This window comes from Lontra canadensis, unplaced genomic scaffold (assembly GCF_010015895.1).
Source record: "Lontra canadensis isolate GAN:19392208 unplaced genomic scaffold, GSC_riverotter_1.0 scaffold57, whole genome shotgun sequence".
Classification (NCBI taxonomy): domain Eukaryota; kingdom Metazoa; phylum Chordata; class Mammalia; order Carnivora; family Mustelidae; genus Lontra; species Lontra canadensis.
In genome coordinates, this window is record NW_022631051.1 from 13,195,837 (window position 1) to 13,210,797 (window position 14,961).

General features: G+C 45.6%; 1 protein-coding gene and 1 gene segment (V, D, J or C); both read right to left on the minus strand.

Moving 5' to 3' along the window:
• The window catches only part of LOC116878497 (immunoglobulin lambda-1 light chain-like), a 115,419-nt gene that overhangs the window by 82,745 nt on the left and 17,713 nt on the right, over positions 1-14,961 (minus strand). Inside the window, exon 3 of one of the 38 annotated variants that reach the window (XM_032876052.1) lies at positions 2,770-2,775. The exons of 35 other annotated variants lie outside the window; for them this stretch is intronic. In XM_032876052.1, the coding sequence (XP_032731943.1) occupies positions 2,770-2,775 (6 nt within the window). Of the gene's footprint in view, positions 1-2,769; positions 2,776-6,401; positions 6,409-14,320; positions 14,327-14,961 lie in introns of all 38 variants that reach the window. 2 more of the 38 variants (XM_032876045.1, XM_032876093.1) reach the window with 2 other exon arrangements.
• On the minus strand, positions 474-1,006 carry LOC116878498. The segment is given in 2 exon segments: positions 474-796; positions 899-1,006. Coding segments are annotated over 2 exon segments (369 nt in total).

The window sequence follows — 14,961 nt, forward strand, 5'->3', positions numbered from 1 at the left end:
CCTTTAAAACATTCAACACTGGCAAGAGTCCTGTTATGCTTCATGATGAAATTATCGTGATGGTATTCACTCAACCAACCTCCTTGGTAAGCTGCAGAACCCTGAGATCTCTGTCCATTCCCTGAGCAGAGACCCATCATGGATGCACAGGGTCTGATGGCTCATGCTGTCTTCTCAGACCAGTTTCTGTTTCAGGGTCATCTTCTTGTCTGGGCTGATCCGATCTTTCCCAGAAGTCTGGCAAACGAAAGAGAATGTTCTGTTGTCAAAATGACCTTAGTTACTCCCTGTATCAGTCTCTCTGTAATGTTGTTTTGGTATTTGGTCAGAGTGAGAGGGTTTCCAGGGAGAGGCAAAGTTCTCAGGGCCCTGGAGAGGGGCATACAGCCGCTCCCCCTGAATCCCCATGGGGAAGAGGAGAGAGAGAGTGGGAGGTTTTAGCCTCACTTCCCCTTTGTGTGTATCACTGTGGCTTAACCGTGTTGGCCATCGATTGTGTGGCTCTCACCACAGTAATACTCAGCTTCATCCTCCAACTGGATGTTGGAGATAGTTAAATAGCGGTCAACCCCAGAGCTGGATCCTGAGAAGCGACTGGGGATCCCGTCCCCCTTGCTGTGGCTTCCATCACTATTAACCTTCATCACATACCGAGGGGCCTTCCCTGGTTCCTGTTGATACCAGCAAACAAAGTAATTGCTGTGCTCCCTGCTGAGGGTGCATGTAAGCTTGACTGAGGCTCCCAGAGAGGCATTTGCCGATGGAGGCTGAGTCAGCACAGGCAGAGCACAGAAACCTGGAAACAAAACACAAGAATGATGCTGAATGTACCAGACACTGGACAGTAGCCCCTGGAGATTGTGTCTGGAAGGAAATGCTAAGGAGGTGGAACCCAGACCTGTAGAGAAAATGAAGGGCAGGATGTAGAAGGGAACCCAGTCCATGGTGGGGAGAACTTCGTAGAAGTCTGCTCTGAATCTCCTGCTGGGACTGAACTCTCCAAACTCCCATCTTATCCTCTGTTTTTGCAGCTCAAGGAAGGAGGGGCATCAGATGCAAATCTACTTTCCATTCTTCAGTAGGTCTGTGGAAGCTTTTGTCTAAGCCCTGAGCTTAAGTGCCTCATGGTAATTTCCTTAGGTCAGAAGAAGAGCAGGTGTGCATTTCTAGAATGGAGAGTTGATTCTGCACAACACAAGTTTTCCTCAAAGGAGCCATCAGTCATACCCTTTGCACTTGAGCACGGACCAGGGGATTTGAACTTACTGGGGTCTCAAACCAAGACCCACAGTGCCCCCCGGCCCCCCTGGGATGAATGTCACACTACATGTAGTGGTAGTTTAACAAAATGACTACTTCTGAGCCCTCAGTAGGTGCTAAACCTTTGGTGAATGTGTACAGTTTCCAGAGTCATAATAAAAATAGTTGCCCTATGCTCAAGGCACAATTTTCCTCCAGTCTGTTAAATGAAGAATCTAATGCTGAGACATTAAATGATAAAATTAATCATTCTCCTTTGCCGAGACAGTGATGAATAAGTCAAGTTTCCAACCCAGGAGACATCCCAGAGCCTGCCCTTTGAATCTGACCCCTCACCATCCTCCCTCTCCCCTAATCCCAAGCCTACTGAGACCTTCTGGTCTTCATTCTCTCTCCTTTATTCCAGTCTATGTCCTCCCAGGTTCTGTTCTGAAGAGTGCTCAGATCTTCATGGTGTTGCTGTCTGTGTTTCCCAAGGAAAACCACCCTGTTGGCTGTGAGTCTATACTGGAGGGACAGTTACCCTAACGAAACCTTATGCATTTAACTTGCTCTGTCCATGGCTCCTACAAGGCATGAAAACCTGTGTACCATCAAATGTGGGTAGTCCCAATAGAGAAGTGTTGTCGTTCTGGGGCACCCAGCAGATTTCAAAGACATAGCATAAAAGTTAAGGTAAAAAAATATTTTTATATGTAATTCATATCGATGTGATAATATTTTCAAGAAACTGATCTAAACAAAGTGTACTATGAAAACAAGTTCTGCTCATTTCTTCTCGTTTTTAAAATGTGGCTACTAGAAAATTTTAAATTATGAATGTGGTTGGAATTTTATTTCTGTTGGATGGGCTGCTCTGCAAAGTCCCAGTGGCTGTCACTTGCTTTTGAAAAAGGAGACAAAACTTTCTGGAGCATTAAGAAGGGGCCATTTCTTAGCCTGAAAGCACAGAAGTCCATAGGTTGGTGATGGAAACCAGGGATTTTGGGGTCAGAAGACTTTGGTTTGCTGCTTGTTTGGCCACTTTCTAGCTTTGACCTCAGGCAAGTTACATATCCTACCTGCCTCAGCTTCTGCATCTGTGAATTGGTGTGATAATCAGAATGCTTTTTTGTAGCATATTCATGATTAAACAATTTAATAAGTGGGAAGTGCTTGGAATCATGTGGTAAGCACATATAAATCTTTCCTCCTCCTGCTCCTTTTAATATCCTTTATCTTTTTTTAAAAAACATTTTTTAAATTTATTTATTTGTCAGAGAGAGAGAGAGAGAGAGAGAGAGAGCACAGGCAGACAGAGTGGCAGGCAGAGGCAGAGGGAGAAGCAGGCTCCCTGCTGAGCAAGGAGCCCAATGTGGGACTTGATCCCAGGACACTGGGATCACAACCTGAGCCGAAGGCAGCCGCTTAACCAACTGAGCCACCTAGGCATCCCAATATCATTTATCCTTAAACATATTATAAAGTCAAGTCACTGGAGTTTAGAGGATGGGTGGAAATTATGGAAACATAAGTCTTGGGTTTGGACATTTAAAATTGGCACAATTTCCTGGCAACTCCAAAATATCTCTCTCTCTCTCTCTCTCTCTCACACACACACACACACACACACACACACACACACAGACTTCCAGAGGCACTATCCCTTGCACAGTTCACAAGAGGCACATCCTCTCAGGCTGCCATCCTCCTCACTGGGTCATGGGCCCAGGGACATGGTCCTGGTTCTCCAACAGAGACATCACAGGATGTTCCAGCAGAACTAGAGCAGAACTACTTCCTGCTTCTTTAGACCCTGTGATATGTGCCATGTCATCCCCATCGTCTCACGAGAGTTGGTCCTACCTGTGATGTCCTAGTTCTGGGAGGGAGAACCTAGTTCTGCAGATACTACAAACCTGAATTACATAGGTTGCCAGTCAGTGTGTGTCCTCTGACCTGACCACAGAGTGTAGCACAGAGGCCTGGGTGGGTAGGGGAGGGCTAATGGGCCTCAGGGTTGGGCTGGTGGCACTGAGGGAAGAGAGGTTCAGGCAGAGAGACTGGGGCTCCTCACACTGATTCCTCTAGGGGGATCAAATGTATGTTTGAGTCCTAACCTCCAGCATCTCTCACTGGACCCTGATTTCAGGATAGGATCTTTGCAGATGTAATTCGTTAAATTAAGATGAGGTTGCACTGGAGTAGGCTGGGCCCTAATCCAATTGGACTGGTTTCCTTATGAAACGGAAAATTTGGAGAAAGATTCTGACAAGGAAGACCACCCTGTAAAGTTAGAGCAGGAATCTACAAGCCCAGGAATGCCAAAAATTGCCAGAGAACCACCAGGAGCTGTAAGAGAAGGATGAAACTGATTCTCCTTCACAGCCTACAAAAAAAAAAAAACAAATCTGCCAGTCCCTTGGTCTCAGACTGCTGATCTCCAGAGCTGTGAGAAAATACATTTCTGTTCTCAGCTCCTTCCACCAAGTTTGTGGGGCTCTGTTCTCTCAGCCCTAACAAACTAATGTAGTCACACATAAGAAGTCTGATTTCCCCACAACACCAGCATGGCTGGGCTCCTTCCAGTTGCTTTATTTTCTGTTATCACAGCAGCAAGGGAGGGGCCTCATCCAGGTGCTTTCCTCTCCTAGAGTGTCTGATTCTCCTCCCCAGAGGCCTACCTCAAGTCCTACAAGCAGTACGGAGTCTGTCCTATAACCTAAGGCTCCTGCTGGGATCCCACCTGCCTGGGGTCTGTCTGGGGCTGCCTCAGGGCCTTGAAAGAGCCTAGTCATGGGGCTTATCTGGTTCCTCTGGGACATGCAGACAACACCTGATTCAGGGAAAGGTGGTCCTGTGGCTTCCTTACCTTCCTCCCCCTGCTTCAGGGCCTCTCTGCATCCCCACAGACACCATGATCCCATCTTTGGCATGTCGTCAGAATGGGGAACTGTCACTCTGAGGTTTGTTCATCACTTACAAAAGTGGGTGCTTACCTGTTAAACAACCACCTGCTGCCGGAGATTCATCAGGATTTCTAGTCTTTTCACACATCATGCTGCTGTTTCTATGACAGCCCCCATCCCACAGCAGACCAGCAATTGGCATTGTCAACTATTTGTTTCCTTTTAATTTTTTCATCAGTGTTTCATGGGAACATATTAAAAGGGCCTGAATCCATGAGAAACAACTTCAAGGACTGTGATCTTGTGAGGATCCACACGATCACATGTTCCCATATTTTGTGAGCTCCAGGGCCTGAGCCATGGTCCCTGCAGGCATGAGAATCATGTCACTCTGGAGACAGTCTCACAAGGAGGCTGTGGATGCTCCTTCCAGAGAACGGGGACCACAAGTTCTCTTCCTCCTGCCTCCTGAGATGGTCTTGAACAAAGGAGCTGCAGCCCCAGGTCTGAGTTGGGGTGGAGTTGGAGAAGGAGAGGCAGAGTGTGAGTCATCAGATGTCTCTGGATGTGCCCATCAGAGGGGAGTCAGTCCCTGGGGACACTGGTGGACAGGGAGAGGACCTGAATTTCCCAGGTGAGGTGATCACCGTTTCAGGACTCTTGTCAGTGTCCTGGGTGACACTGTGTGTCTGACTCTGAGAGGATGGTCCTTTCAGCCTGAGGAGTGAGGATGGATCATCCTAACAGCCTCTGAGGACTGAACCTCAGACAACCCGCTGACCCCCAGGCCTGGTGTCTCTGTGAGAATGGCCCCGGCAGCCCCAGCCTCGGTCCTGCTCCTCATGATGCAGCTCTGCTGCCCCCTGCTGGTAGAGGAGAACTCAGACCAGGAGCTTTTCTCCTGAAGGTCACCCCACAGCACCTGTCACCTGAGAAAGGATGTGGACCAGGGTTTCCAGGCTTCCATAGGCAGCTGCCCCTCTGCCGTCCTTAGCCCAACACAGAAGGTCACATACAAGGTGCAGGAGGCTGGGCAAGTGTGATTCCTATATTTGTCCCAGGGTTGTAATGCCCTGGAGAGCCCACTGTCTTGTTTCAGAAAGGAGAGTGCAGGGTACAGTGTAGTGCATTTGAAAAGGGGAAGTGTGCAGACAATCCTGTATGATGACTCATGGCCGCCAGGTTCCTGTCTATTTAGGAATCAGGACCGATGCTTCCTGCATCCATATCTCTGCAGTTGGGTCATCAGAGGGACAGGTGATGCTTCTGGTGCTCAGTTCAGTTGAACAGGCAAAAATTTACTCTAATTACTGCCATTTTTGCTACTATTAGTTTTATTACAACTCACATCCCGTGGGGATTGGTGTGGGAGGATTTTAAACTAGTTTGGTACAATTGGGAATCTGCTAATTTGGACTTGGGTAAAATTGCATGTGATGCAAGTCACAGTGTAGCTGAAAATTTTCCTTGTGTGCCCACATAGGCAGACAGGAGACTCCAACACCAAGGGTAACTCACTGAGACCTGTCTGCATTTGCCTAATAAGTTAAACTCTTCAATGTTTTATGACATTAATTTGATGAAGAGTGTTTCTCACATCAGTAGAAATTTCCCCATTTCACAGTAGGTGAAGTGAGTACCCAGAAAGGCTAGTTTCTCAAGAAAACAGAGGACAATGAGGTGAGTCCAGGAGTGGAGCTCACGTGTGCTGGATTCAGACCCTGGGATCTTTTGAGCAGAGCCTGACCAAGGCGGGAGGGATGGGTGTGACTGCCCTGCTCTGGTGGTGAAGAGTGTGTCATGGGTCCTTCTGACTCCACCTGGCAGGGACTCAAACTAGGGGCACTGCTAGGAGTGTCATGATGACTATCATGTAACAATTGTGTGTCTACAAGACAATCGGGGTAAGCAGGAATATAGGGATTTAGGAGATCCCATAGCATACCCCAGGACTGTGATTACAGTTCTCAATTCCCCACAACCCAATGCAGCAAGGTCAGATAATGGACTTTTCTTCCAGAACGAAGGTTTGGTGGTTGTAACTGGTGAAGATCAGGACAAGCTCAGGTATTTACTGAGGGAAGGGGAATATGGAGTGAGCAGTGAAGAAGGTAATTATAGACACCACACTGACTGCACTGTAGTTGCAGAATGAGCCAGATAAAAGTAGCATGTGTCTTCTTTATGTTGACATGAATATATTTGGACATATATTCATCATGTGTTTCTGTTTTGTTCTCATGTTTCATCCCATTATCATCTAACATAGCGTTGTTACCAATAGTGAATGCTATATCTCAATATTGAAGTTGTAGGATATCAAATCAGTTGGGACAAAAAATAAAGATCATTAGGAGACAAAGATGTATTTTATATCATCTTGTGGGGAAAGGGTGAGCGTGTTTGTAATTATTTCCTGGAGAGTTTTATCATGTTAGATGGAAACATGGCTGCCCACATTCTCTTTACTTGGTGTTTAGGTTAATGGGGAACTTGTAAGATTTCATGTGGATGAGGGGGGACTGTGGTGTCTTATTAAGTATCACTGTTGACAGGCTGAGCTATGTTTCACAGAATTTTTGTCTGTTCATATGTCTGGGAAGACTAGGGATAATTGGAGATTCCTGTACAGATATGGGGTGGAAGTGAAGAAGGATCTATTGTTTGTCTCACCCCCATGGTTGTGTTTCTTCTGGCCACTGTGTTGGCAGCAGCTACTACCCCATCATCCCCCTTACACCATCAAGATGGATGTGACTCTTCAACTATCTGTCAGAACTCAGAATACCTAGTGTGTCTGGATCTTCTTTCAGTGTATAAAAATACAAGGAACAATCTGATCTGTCTGGGGATTGGACAAGCACATTGGTGATTAGTTGAGAAACCCCAGCTTTGTAGGGACACTTTGGCCTCCTCATGTCTCTGAGGACCCTGTTGGAGATGACTGCCTTCCAGGACTGGGTTCCTGGAAGCAGACTCTGAGAAGGAGAAGTGCATGTGCAGGAAATCTGGAAGTGTCTGGGGAGGTGAGACTGGGCAAAAGGAGAAGAGACCCACAGTGAGATATCAGGTGAGGTCTCCCTCCTGTAAGCAGCTATAAATCTGGGACTTTTCAGGATATCTGGACCTGGGCAAGCTCATAGATCTTGGACTAAGGCCGTCATTCATTTGAACTTCTCTGAAAACAAGCAGAAACTTGGGGAGGCAGATTGTTGAAGTATAGCACCTCCTTGTGACGAGCTCCACCACAGGGGTGGGTGGGTGAGTGATCTCAGAAGAGGGGATGTAGGTGACCTCACAGTGTCCACTGCCCTTGTGCTCCACTCAGAATCCCAGCTGCCGTGGACCAGGTTTTCAGGAGTTCAGCTGAGCTGGGAATTGCTGGGTTCAAATCCTGGGCAATTGGGTAAAAGTATAGCCCAGTGACCACAATATGGAAATGAAAGTCTCTGTCTTTCTATCTACCCAGGCCCTCTTATCCCTGATTCATACCTATACAGACAAGCAGGGCAACCTAGTCCTGTCAGGCCCCAATTCACTCATGAACTTCCCTGTACAGAGCCTGCCTAGAGAGTTGAGGAGAGGGAACCCTGGGGATCACATGTGTGGGTACCACAGTCTCATCTGCTTACTGCTCTGCTTACAGGCCTCCTGGGGCTGGAGGAGAGTGTGACACAGAGAGGGAAGGGGTTTGTGTCCCAATTCCCTGTCTGTGTCCCTGTGAGCATCAAGACTGTTGTCCCACACCTGACAGTAAGAGTCAGGCTTGTTCTTGGTCTGGGCCCTACTCATCGTGTGTTCCCTGAACACACATTATATTTTTAAAAAATGTTCAGTTACCCAACATATAGTACATCATTAGTTTTTGGTGTAATATTTAAGGATTTATTGTTTGTAACACCTAGTGCTCATTGTAACACATACCCTCCTTAATATCCATCACCTTCTTATCCCCTCCCCCTACCCCCATCCCTTCTTTAATTCTCAGTTTGATTCCCGGAGTCAAGAGCCCCTCATGGTTTGTCTCACTCTCTGATTTCTCTCTGTTCAGTTTTTCCTTCATTGCCCTATGATTTTCAGTGCTATTCTCTATGTTCTACATACGAGTGAATCCATATTATAATAGTCTTTCTCTGCTTGATTTATTTCATTTAACATAATCCCTTCCAGTTCCACCCCTGTTGCTGGAAACGGTAGGTATTCATCCTTTCTGACATCACAGTAATACTCCATTGTATATAGGAACCATATCATCTTTATCCATTTGTTGGTTGAAGGGAATCTCGGCTTTTTCCACAGTTTAGCTATTGTGGACATTGCTGCTATGTCTGGCACCCATTCTATTCTGGGCACTCTGCATGATCAAGACACGGTCCCTATTGAACAGGTAACTCCGGCACTGCTCAGGTTAGGAAGAGACCTGTGCACCCAGTTTTGCCCTTCGGTGGGGTGGGGAGGATAGAGGATCTCAAAGAACAGGACAAAGCTGAGGGACCTGAAATTCCAACCCAGTTCAGGGTCAGTATGGAGTTTTCTCCTCAGATAATCATTCTGGGCACAGAGAGATGTATCAGTTGTGGTAAAAGGCAATTTCCAGGTAATAAGTCAGGGTTTCTTGGCCACTGCTGGACACAGAGAGTGGCCTCCAAGAGGAAGCTACTGGGGTGGGGACAGGGTTGACACAGATGTCTCCTTCTGTGTGTCTTTGATCTCCTTAGTACTCCTGGGGGTGAGGCCCTCAAGGCAGTGGCGATTATTCCTCCCCTCCCCCATGACCCACCTAAAGCCACAGGGAGACCAGGATCTGTCTCTGGATGACAGATGCCTCTGGATCTGTCTCCTTGTCTTGTTCCATGTGGATTATCTGTCACTGCTTTCCATAACATTCACTTCATAGATTGGCTGAGCTGAGGAGGAACATGAGGGAGGAGTGTACCTGACAGGGAAGGGAGGCTAGGAGAGGAGCTCAGGTCCCTGGTTCCTGGAGTAAGAAGAGAGAAGAGCAGAAGCTGGCTGGTGCAAGGCAGCAGAAATCCCCTGCACCAGGTGAGGAAGGCTGCTCAGACTGAGAGGGGATGTGGGCCAACCTCAGCAAGAATGTTCCAGGTCCTGAAGGAAACAACTTCTTGCTCTTAGTTCTGCCAGGTGAGAGACATTTTTATGATCATTTAACCTGAAAAAAATCCCTGGAAATATGATTTCTGTCACAAAGAGTCTCACCAAAGCTTGTCATTCTAGTTCATCAAGTCAAGAAGTAATTTTTAGACAAAAGATGCCAATTACACTTGCCATAATTTGTGTGGGAAAATAATTTTATGACCTGTCTCTCCGCCTAGGTAGGTATCCCTTTGACACAAACCAGGACAGAGATAGGGGAAGCTTTTGCTCTTCCTTCTTAATAAATTCCTTATCTCTTTTTTTGACCTCAAAGAACTGTTCTAGAAATCAGTTTTAAAACCACAAGTCAAAGAGTCAGGAAGATTAATTCCATTTATGTAAAAAATCCATTCATGTGTTGTAGATGTTCTTTCCCTTCAGAGCTACAGGTGAGGCTCTAATGCAGCTGTGGCCAAAACACAGGGTCACAGAGGGGTGGGAGTGAGTCCATGTGGGTCCGATGTCAGCTAAGGGTCAGATGTGCTTAGTACAGATGTCTTGGGGCAGTGGGAGGATACTGGTGCCAGCAGAAAGTCCCCAGGTGGGCCCAAAGGTTGTATCTGCACTTGCTCCACAATTTCTATAAAACTTAAGGTGGGATGGGCCTGGGGCAACAGGGGCTTTTTCCCTTCTTCAGGATCCCAGAGGCAGCCATTCATGATGTGGGGACCCTTACCTGGGAACCAGAGGAGACCCAGAGCCCCTGGAGCCCACCTAGGCTGCCCATAGCCACAGAGAAGATGAATTTCCACAGAAATGAGCTGTCTGAGACAGCTCTCTCCCTCCTGAGTGAACCGTGATTATACTTGGAGCCCATGCGATGTACAATAACATCCTTAATCTGTATTATCCACTGTTTTATTTGACTATATACGCATAGTCCGAAGAGCCTCCCAACTCTGTCATTCCTCAGTAGGGTAAACTCAGATGTGAGGATAGAGAACCTGTGGGAGTCTCCCCTCCTTCAGGGCCCAGGCCAGAACCAGGGAGGACACCTGCTCTTAGGCCTGACCAGCTGCTGCACAGAGGGCAGGGCAGGGGAGAGTGAGAACCAGGCTGTGGAGGACATCCCCCATCCTTCTGTGTCACCTAAGTCACTGCCAAGTACTCCCATTGCCACAGTCAGTGTCACAGCAATGGTCAGTCTAGTCTTGGCCCTCCGTCTGGTCTTCCTTGGTGGAGTCATGTCCCCGTGTTGCATCCTCAGAATCAGGCTTCTATGGTCGCTTATATCTGTATATATACCAGCTGGGGACCCAGGCTTGGCTTCTGCTGATGCCAAGAGGCAGGTTCACACATGAGCTCATCGCTAGAGCAGGGATCTTACGCCTGATCAGGGCCACTGACACGGAGGGAGTCAGCCTCAGGCCAGGGGAGGCATGGAGCCTGTGAGAGAGGAGAGGAGAGAGTTCTGGGGAAGACAGGAGGCAGAGTCAGGAATGAAAGACCCAGCCCTGAGGGGAGGGAGCAATGTGGACACAGGTGAGGGCAGGGCACAACACCATGGACCCTGGATGGGAAGGAGAACAGAAAGCTGTGCCTCACACTGTGCCTGTCGGTGGGCATCTCATCTGTTTTGGGAAAAGCAGGGGAGCAGGGGTGAACGTATGCAGATGTGTCTGGAAGATCAACACCATTGGTGGGGCTGTGAGCTGTTCCACCTGCAGATGCCTGGGCCCCACCTGGAACTGTGCAGATGCTGATGCATCTTGGGGAGCACACTCCACCTCAGGGGACTGTGTGCTTCCTGAGCTTCACAGTGTAAGGCTTCAGGCCACCATGGAAGATCTCACTTCCTCTGTTTATCTCCCTAGGTCCTACTGTTCCACCTGGGACATGGGGCTTAACTGTCCTGTTCCTGTCAGTGGAGCTTGGTTCAGTTCCTAGCTCCTGTAGTGATGTGGAAAAAACGGTCTAAGAATAGAGTCTGTCAGAGAGGAGAGAAGATGGTGGAAGAGTAGGGGACCGTTGTTTCATCTAGTCCCTGGAGTTCAGTTAGATAGTTATCAAATCATTCCGAACATCTGCAGACTCAACAGAAGGAACTGCTGCAACTCTACAAAGTGTGACCACTTTTATGCAAGGTAGGAGTTGTGCAGAATTCAATCAGAGGGGATATATGGGAAGATAAGCTGTGGGGAGAGGGAGCCTCTGTAAGCCTGTTACCAAAAGGAGATAGAGCAGAGTCTGTATAATTAGAACTTTTAGAAGTCTGCTCTGGTGAGGGATGTCCCTGCCTGAGGAGCCTTCCAGTGGCAAGACAGGGCTGAATCCTAGGTGGGACAGTGTGGTCTCAGGAAACTGGAGTCACAGGAAGAGAAGGGGAGGATCAGTGTGGTAGAGTTCCCACATATTGGAATGGGGAAATCAGTGGCAATCAGCAAGCCAGGAGTGGGCTTTCAGCTAGGTGTTACCATAAACCATGAACAGTGGCATGATCAGGAAACCACTCTCTGACTGGAGGCCCCAAAAGCAGCCATGACAACTGCCACAACACTCCCTCCCTCACCTGGAGGAGCAGGCTGGTGAACACTAAAGGAATCTGCGGAGTTTGGTTCACAGAGAAGTGACTGACTCCTTTTCCCTGAGGGTGAACTGAAGAGTGGGGACTGACATCTTTGAGCTCCGGGACTGGAGACTGGGCCATTGTCATTTTCAGTCTCATCCTCTACTGAGGTGCAGAAAGGCTTCAGGAACAAAAGGCATGTAGAGCAGCCAAAGCAGCTTACACTGAGACTGGTCCCTGGCCAGAGGCAGTGCCATTCCACAGGGCAAAGACACCTGAGAATCAGCCTAGAGGACCCCTCCCCCAGAAGACCAGCAGGAACATCAGACTAACAACAAGCTTATGGATCACACAGAACTGAAAAATGCTTGTGGTAGGGGAAAGTAATATATAGAACTTGAGGGTTTTTCCTCATGACTCTTGAGTCTTTCATTTAAATTACTTACTTTTTTCCTATTTATTCTCTTCAACAAGATTCTTATTTTATCAACTCATTGTTATTAAGTATTTTTTAAATTTTCATTTTACATTTACATTTGATACATTTTTTTTTCATTTTTGGCTTCCCCTCACTGTATTCAATTTTATTTTTGTATATATATGTTTTTCTTCCCTTTCAATTTTGGGATCTAGTGTCTTTTAGATTATATTCTTTTTTCCTACCCACCCCCTTCACTTTTTTGGTTACTGATCTCTTTGTGTTTGTTTAGTGTACATTTTGCTGGGGTCATAGTTGATGTTTTTGATTTTGTTTTCTTGTTCATGTATTCTTCTCTGGACAAAATGACGAGAAGGAGAATTTCACAACAAAAGAAAGAATCAGAAGTAGTTCTCTCTGGCATACATTTAATTAATATGGATATAAGTCAAACATCAGATGTAGAATATAGAATAATCATTATAAGGATTCTAGCTGGGATTGAAAAAAGCATAAAAGACACTAGAGAATCCCTTATGTAGAAATAAAATAGCTAAAAACTAATCAGGCTGAAATAAAAAATGTTTTAACCGATATGCAGTAGAAAATGGGGACTTTAACAACCAGAGTAAATGAGGCAGAAGAGAGTTAGTGACATAGAAGATGAAATGATAGAAAATAACGTGGCTGAGGAAAAGAGAGAAGAACAACTAATGAGTCATGAGGGGAGGCCTCAAGGAATCAGCAATACCATAAAGTGGAAGACTATTACAATAATTGGGTCCCAGAGGAAGAAGAAAGAGGGAGAGAGGGACAGAAGGTGTAGTTGAGAAAATCATAGCTGGGAAGTACCAAAATCTGGGGAAGGAAACAGGTATTCAAGTTCCAGAGGCACAGAGGACCTCCCAAAATCAAGAAAAATAGATCAACACCCCAACCTATAATAGTGAAGCTTGCAAATTTCAGAGATAAAGCAAAAATCCTGACAGCAGTTTGAGATGAGAGGTCCATAACCTATGAGGCTAGAAACATTAGACTGGCAGTAGAACTATCCACAGAGACCTGGCCGGCCAGAAAAGCATGGCAGGATATACTCAGGGTACTAAATGAGAAAAAATGCAGCCAAGAATACTCTATCCAGCAAGGTTGTCATTCAGAATGGAAGGACAGATAAGGAGCTTCCAGGACAAACAGAAACTAAAAGAATTTGTCATTATGAAACCAGCCCTGAAAGAAGTATTAAAGGGGATCCTGTAAGTGAAGAGAGAGCCCAAAAGTAACATAGACCAGAAAGGAACAGAGACAATATACAGGAACAGTGACTTTACAGGTAATACAATGGCACTAAGTTCATATCTTTAAATATTTACCCTGAATGTAAATGGGCTAAATGCTCCTATCAAAAGTCATTAGATATCAGATTTGATAAAAAAAAAAGACCCATCGATATTCTGTGTATATGAGACTGATTTTAGAACCAAAGACAATTCCAGATTGAAAGTGAGGCAGTGCAGAAACATTTATCATGCTAATGGACATCAAAGAAAGCTGGAGTAGCAATCCTTCTATCAGACAAATTTGATTTCAAACCAAAGACTGTAGCAAGGGATGAAGAGGGACACTGTATCATCCTTAAAGTGTCTGTCTAACAGGAAGATCTAACAATTATAAATATTTTTTCTCCTAACATGGGAAATGTCAATTATATAAACCAGTTAATGACCAACTTAAAGAAACACACTGATAATAATATAACAATAGTAGGGGACTTTAACCGCTCACTCACAGAAATGGGCAGATCATCTAAACAGAAGATCAATAAGGGAACAAGGGCTTTCAATGACATACTGGACCAGATGTACTTCACACATATATATGAGAATTCCATCTTAAAGCAACACAATACACATTCTTCTCAAGGGCATATGGAACTTTCTCCAGAAAAGATCACATTCTGGGTCACAAATCAGGCCCAACCAGCACTGAAGCATTGGGATTATTCCCTGCATTTTTTCAGACCACAGTGTTTTGAACATTGACCTCAGTCACTAGAGGAAATTTGGGAGGAACTCACATACATGGAGATTAAAGAGCAGCCTATGAAAGAATGAATGGGTCAGCCAGGAAATTAGAGAATTATTTAAAAAGTTCATGGAAAAAATGAAAATGAAAACACAACAGTTCAAAACCTTTGAATTGCAGCAAAGGTGGTCCCAAGAAGGATGTACATAGTTATACAAGATAATCACACGGAAGTAGAAAATTCACAAATACACAAGGTATATTTATACCTAATGGATCTGGAGAAAGAACAGCAAATAAAGCCTAAAGGAAGGAGCAGATGAGAAATAATAAAGATTAGACTAGAAGTCAATGAAAGAGAAACTAAAAGAACAGTAGAACAGATCAAGGAAACTAGAAGCTGGCTCTCTGAAGAATTGGGCAGATCAATATACCCCTAGGCAGACTTACCAAAAAGGAAAGAGAAAGGACCCAAATAAATAAAATCATGAACAGAAGAGGAGAGATCATTAACAACACCAAGGAAATACAGTTTTAAGAACATATTATGAGCACATATATGCCACAAATTAGGCAATCTGGAAGAAGTGGATACATTCCTAGAAACATAAACTACTAAAATGGAAAGAGGAAGAAATAGAAAACTTGACTATACCCATAACCAACAAGGAAATTGAAGCAGTAACCAATAATCTCCCAACAAACAAGAG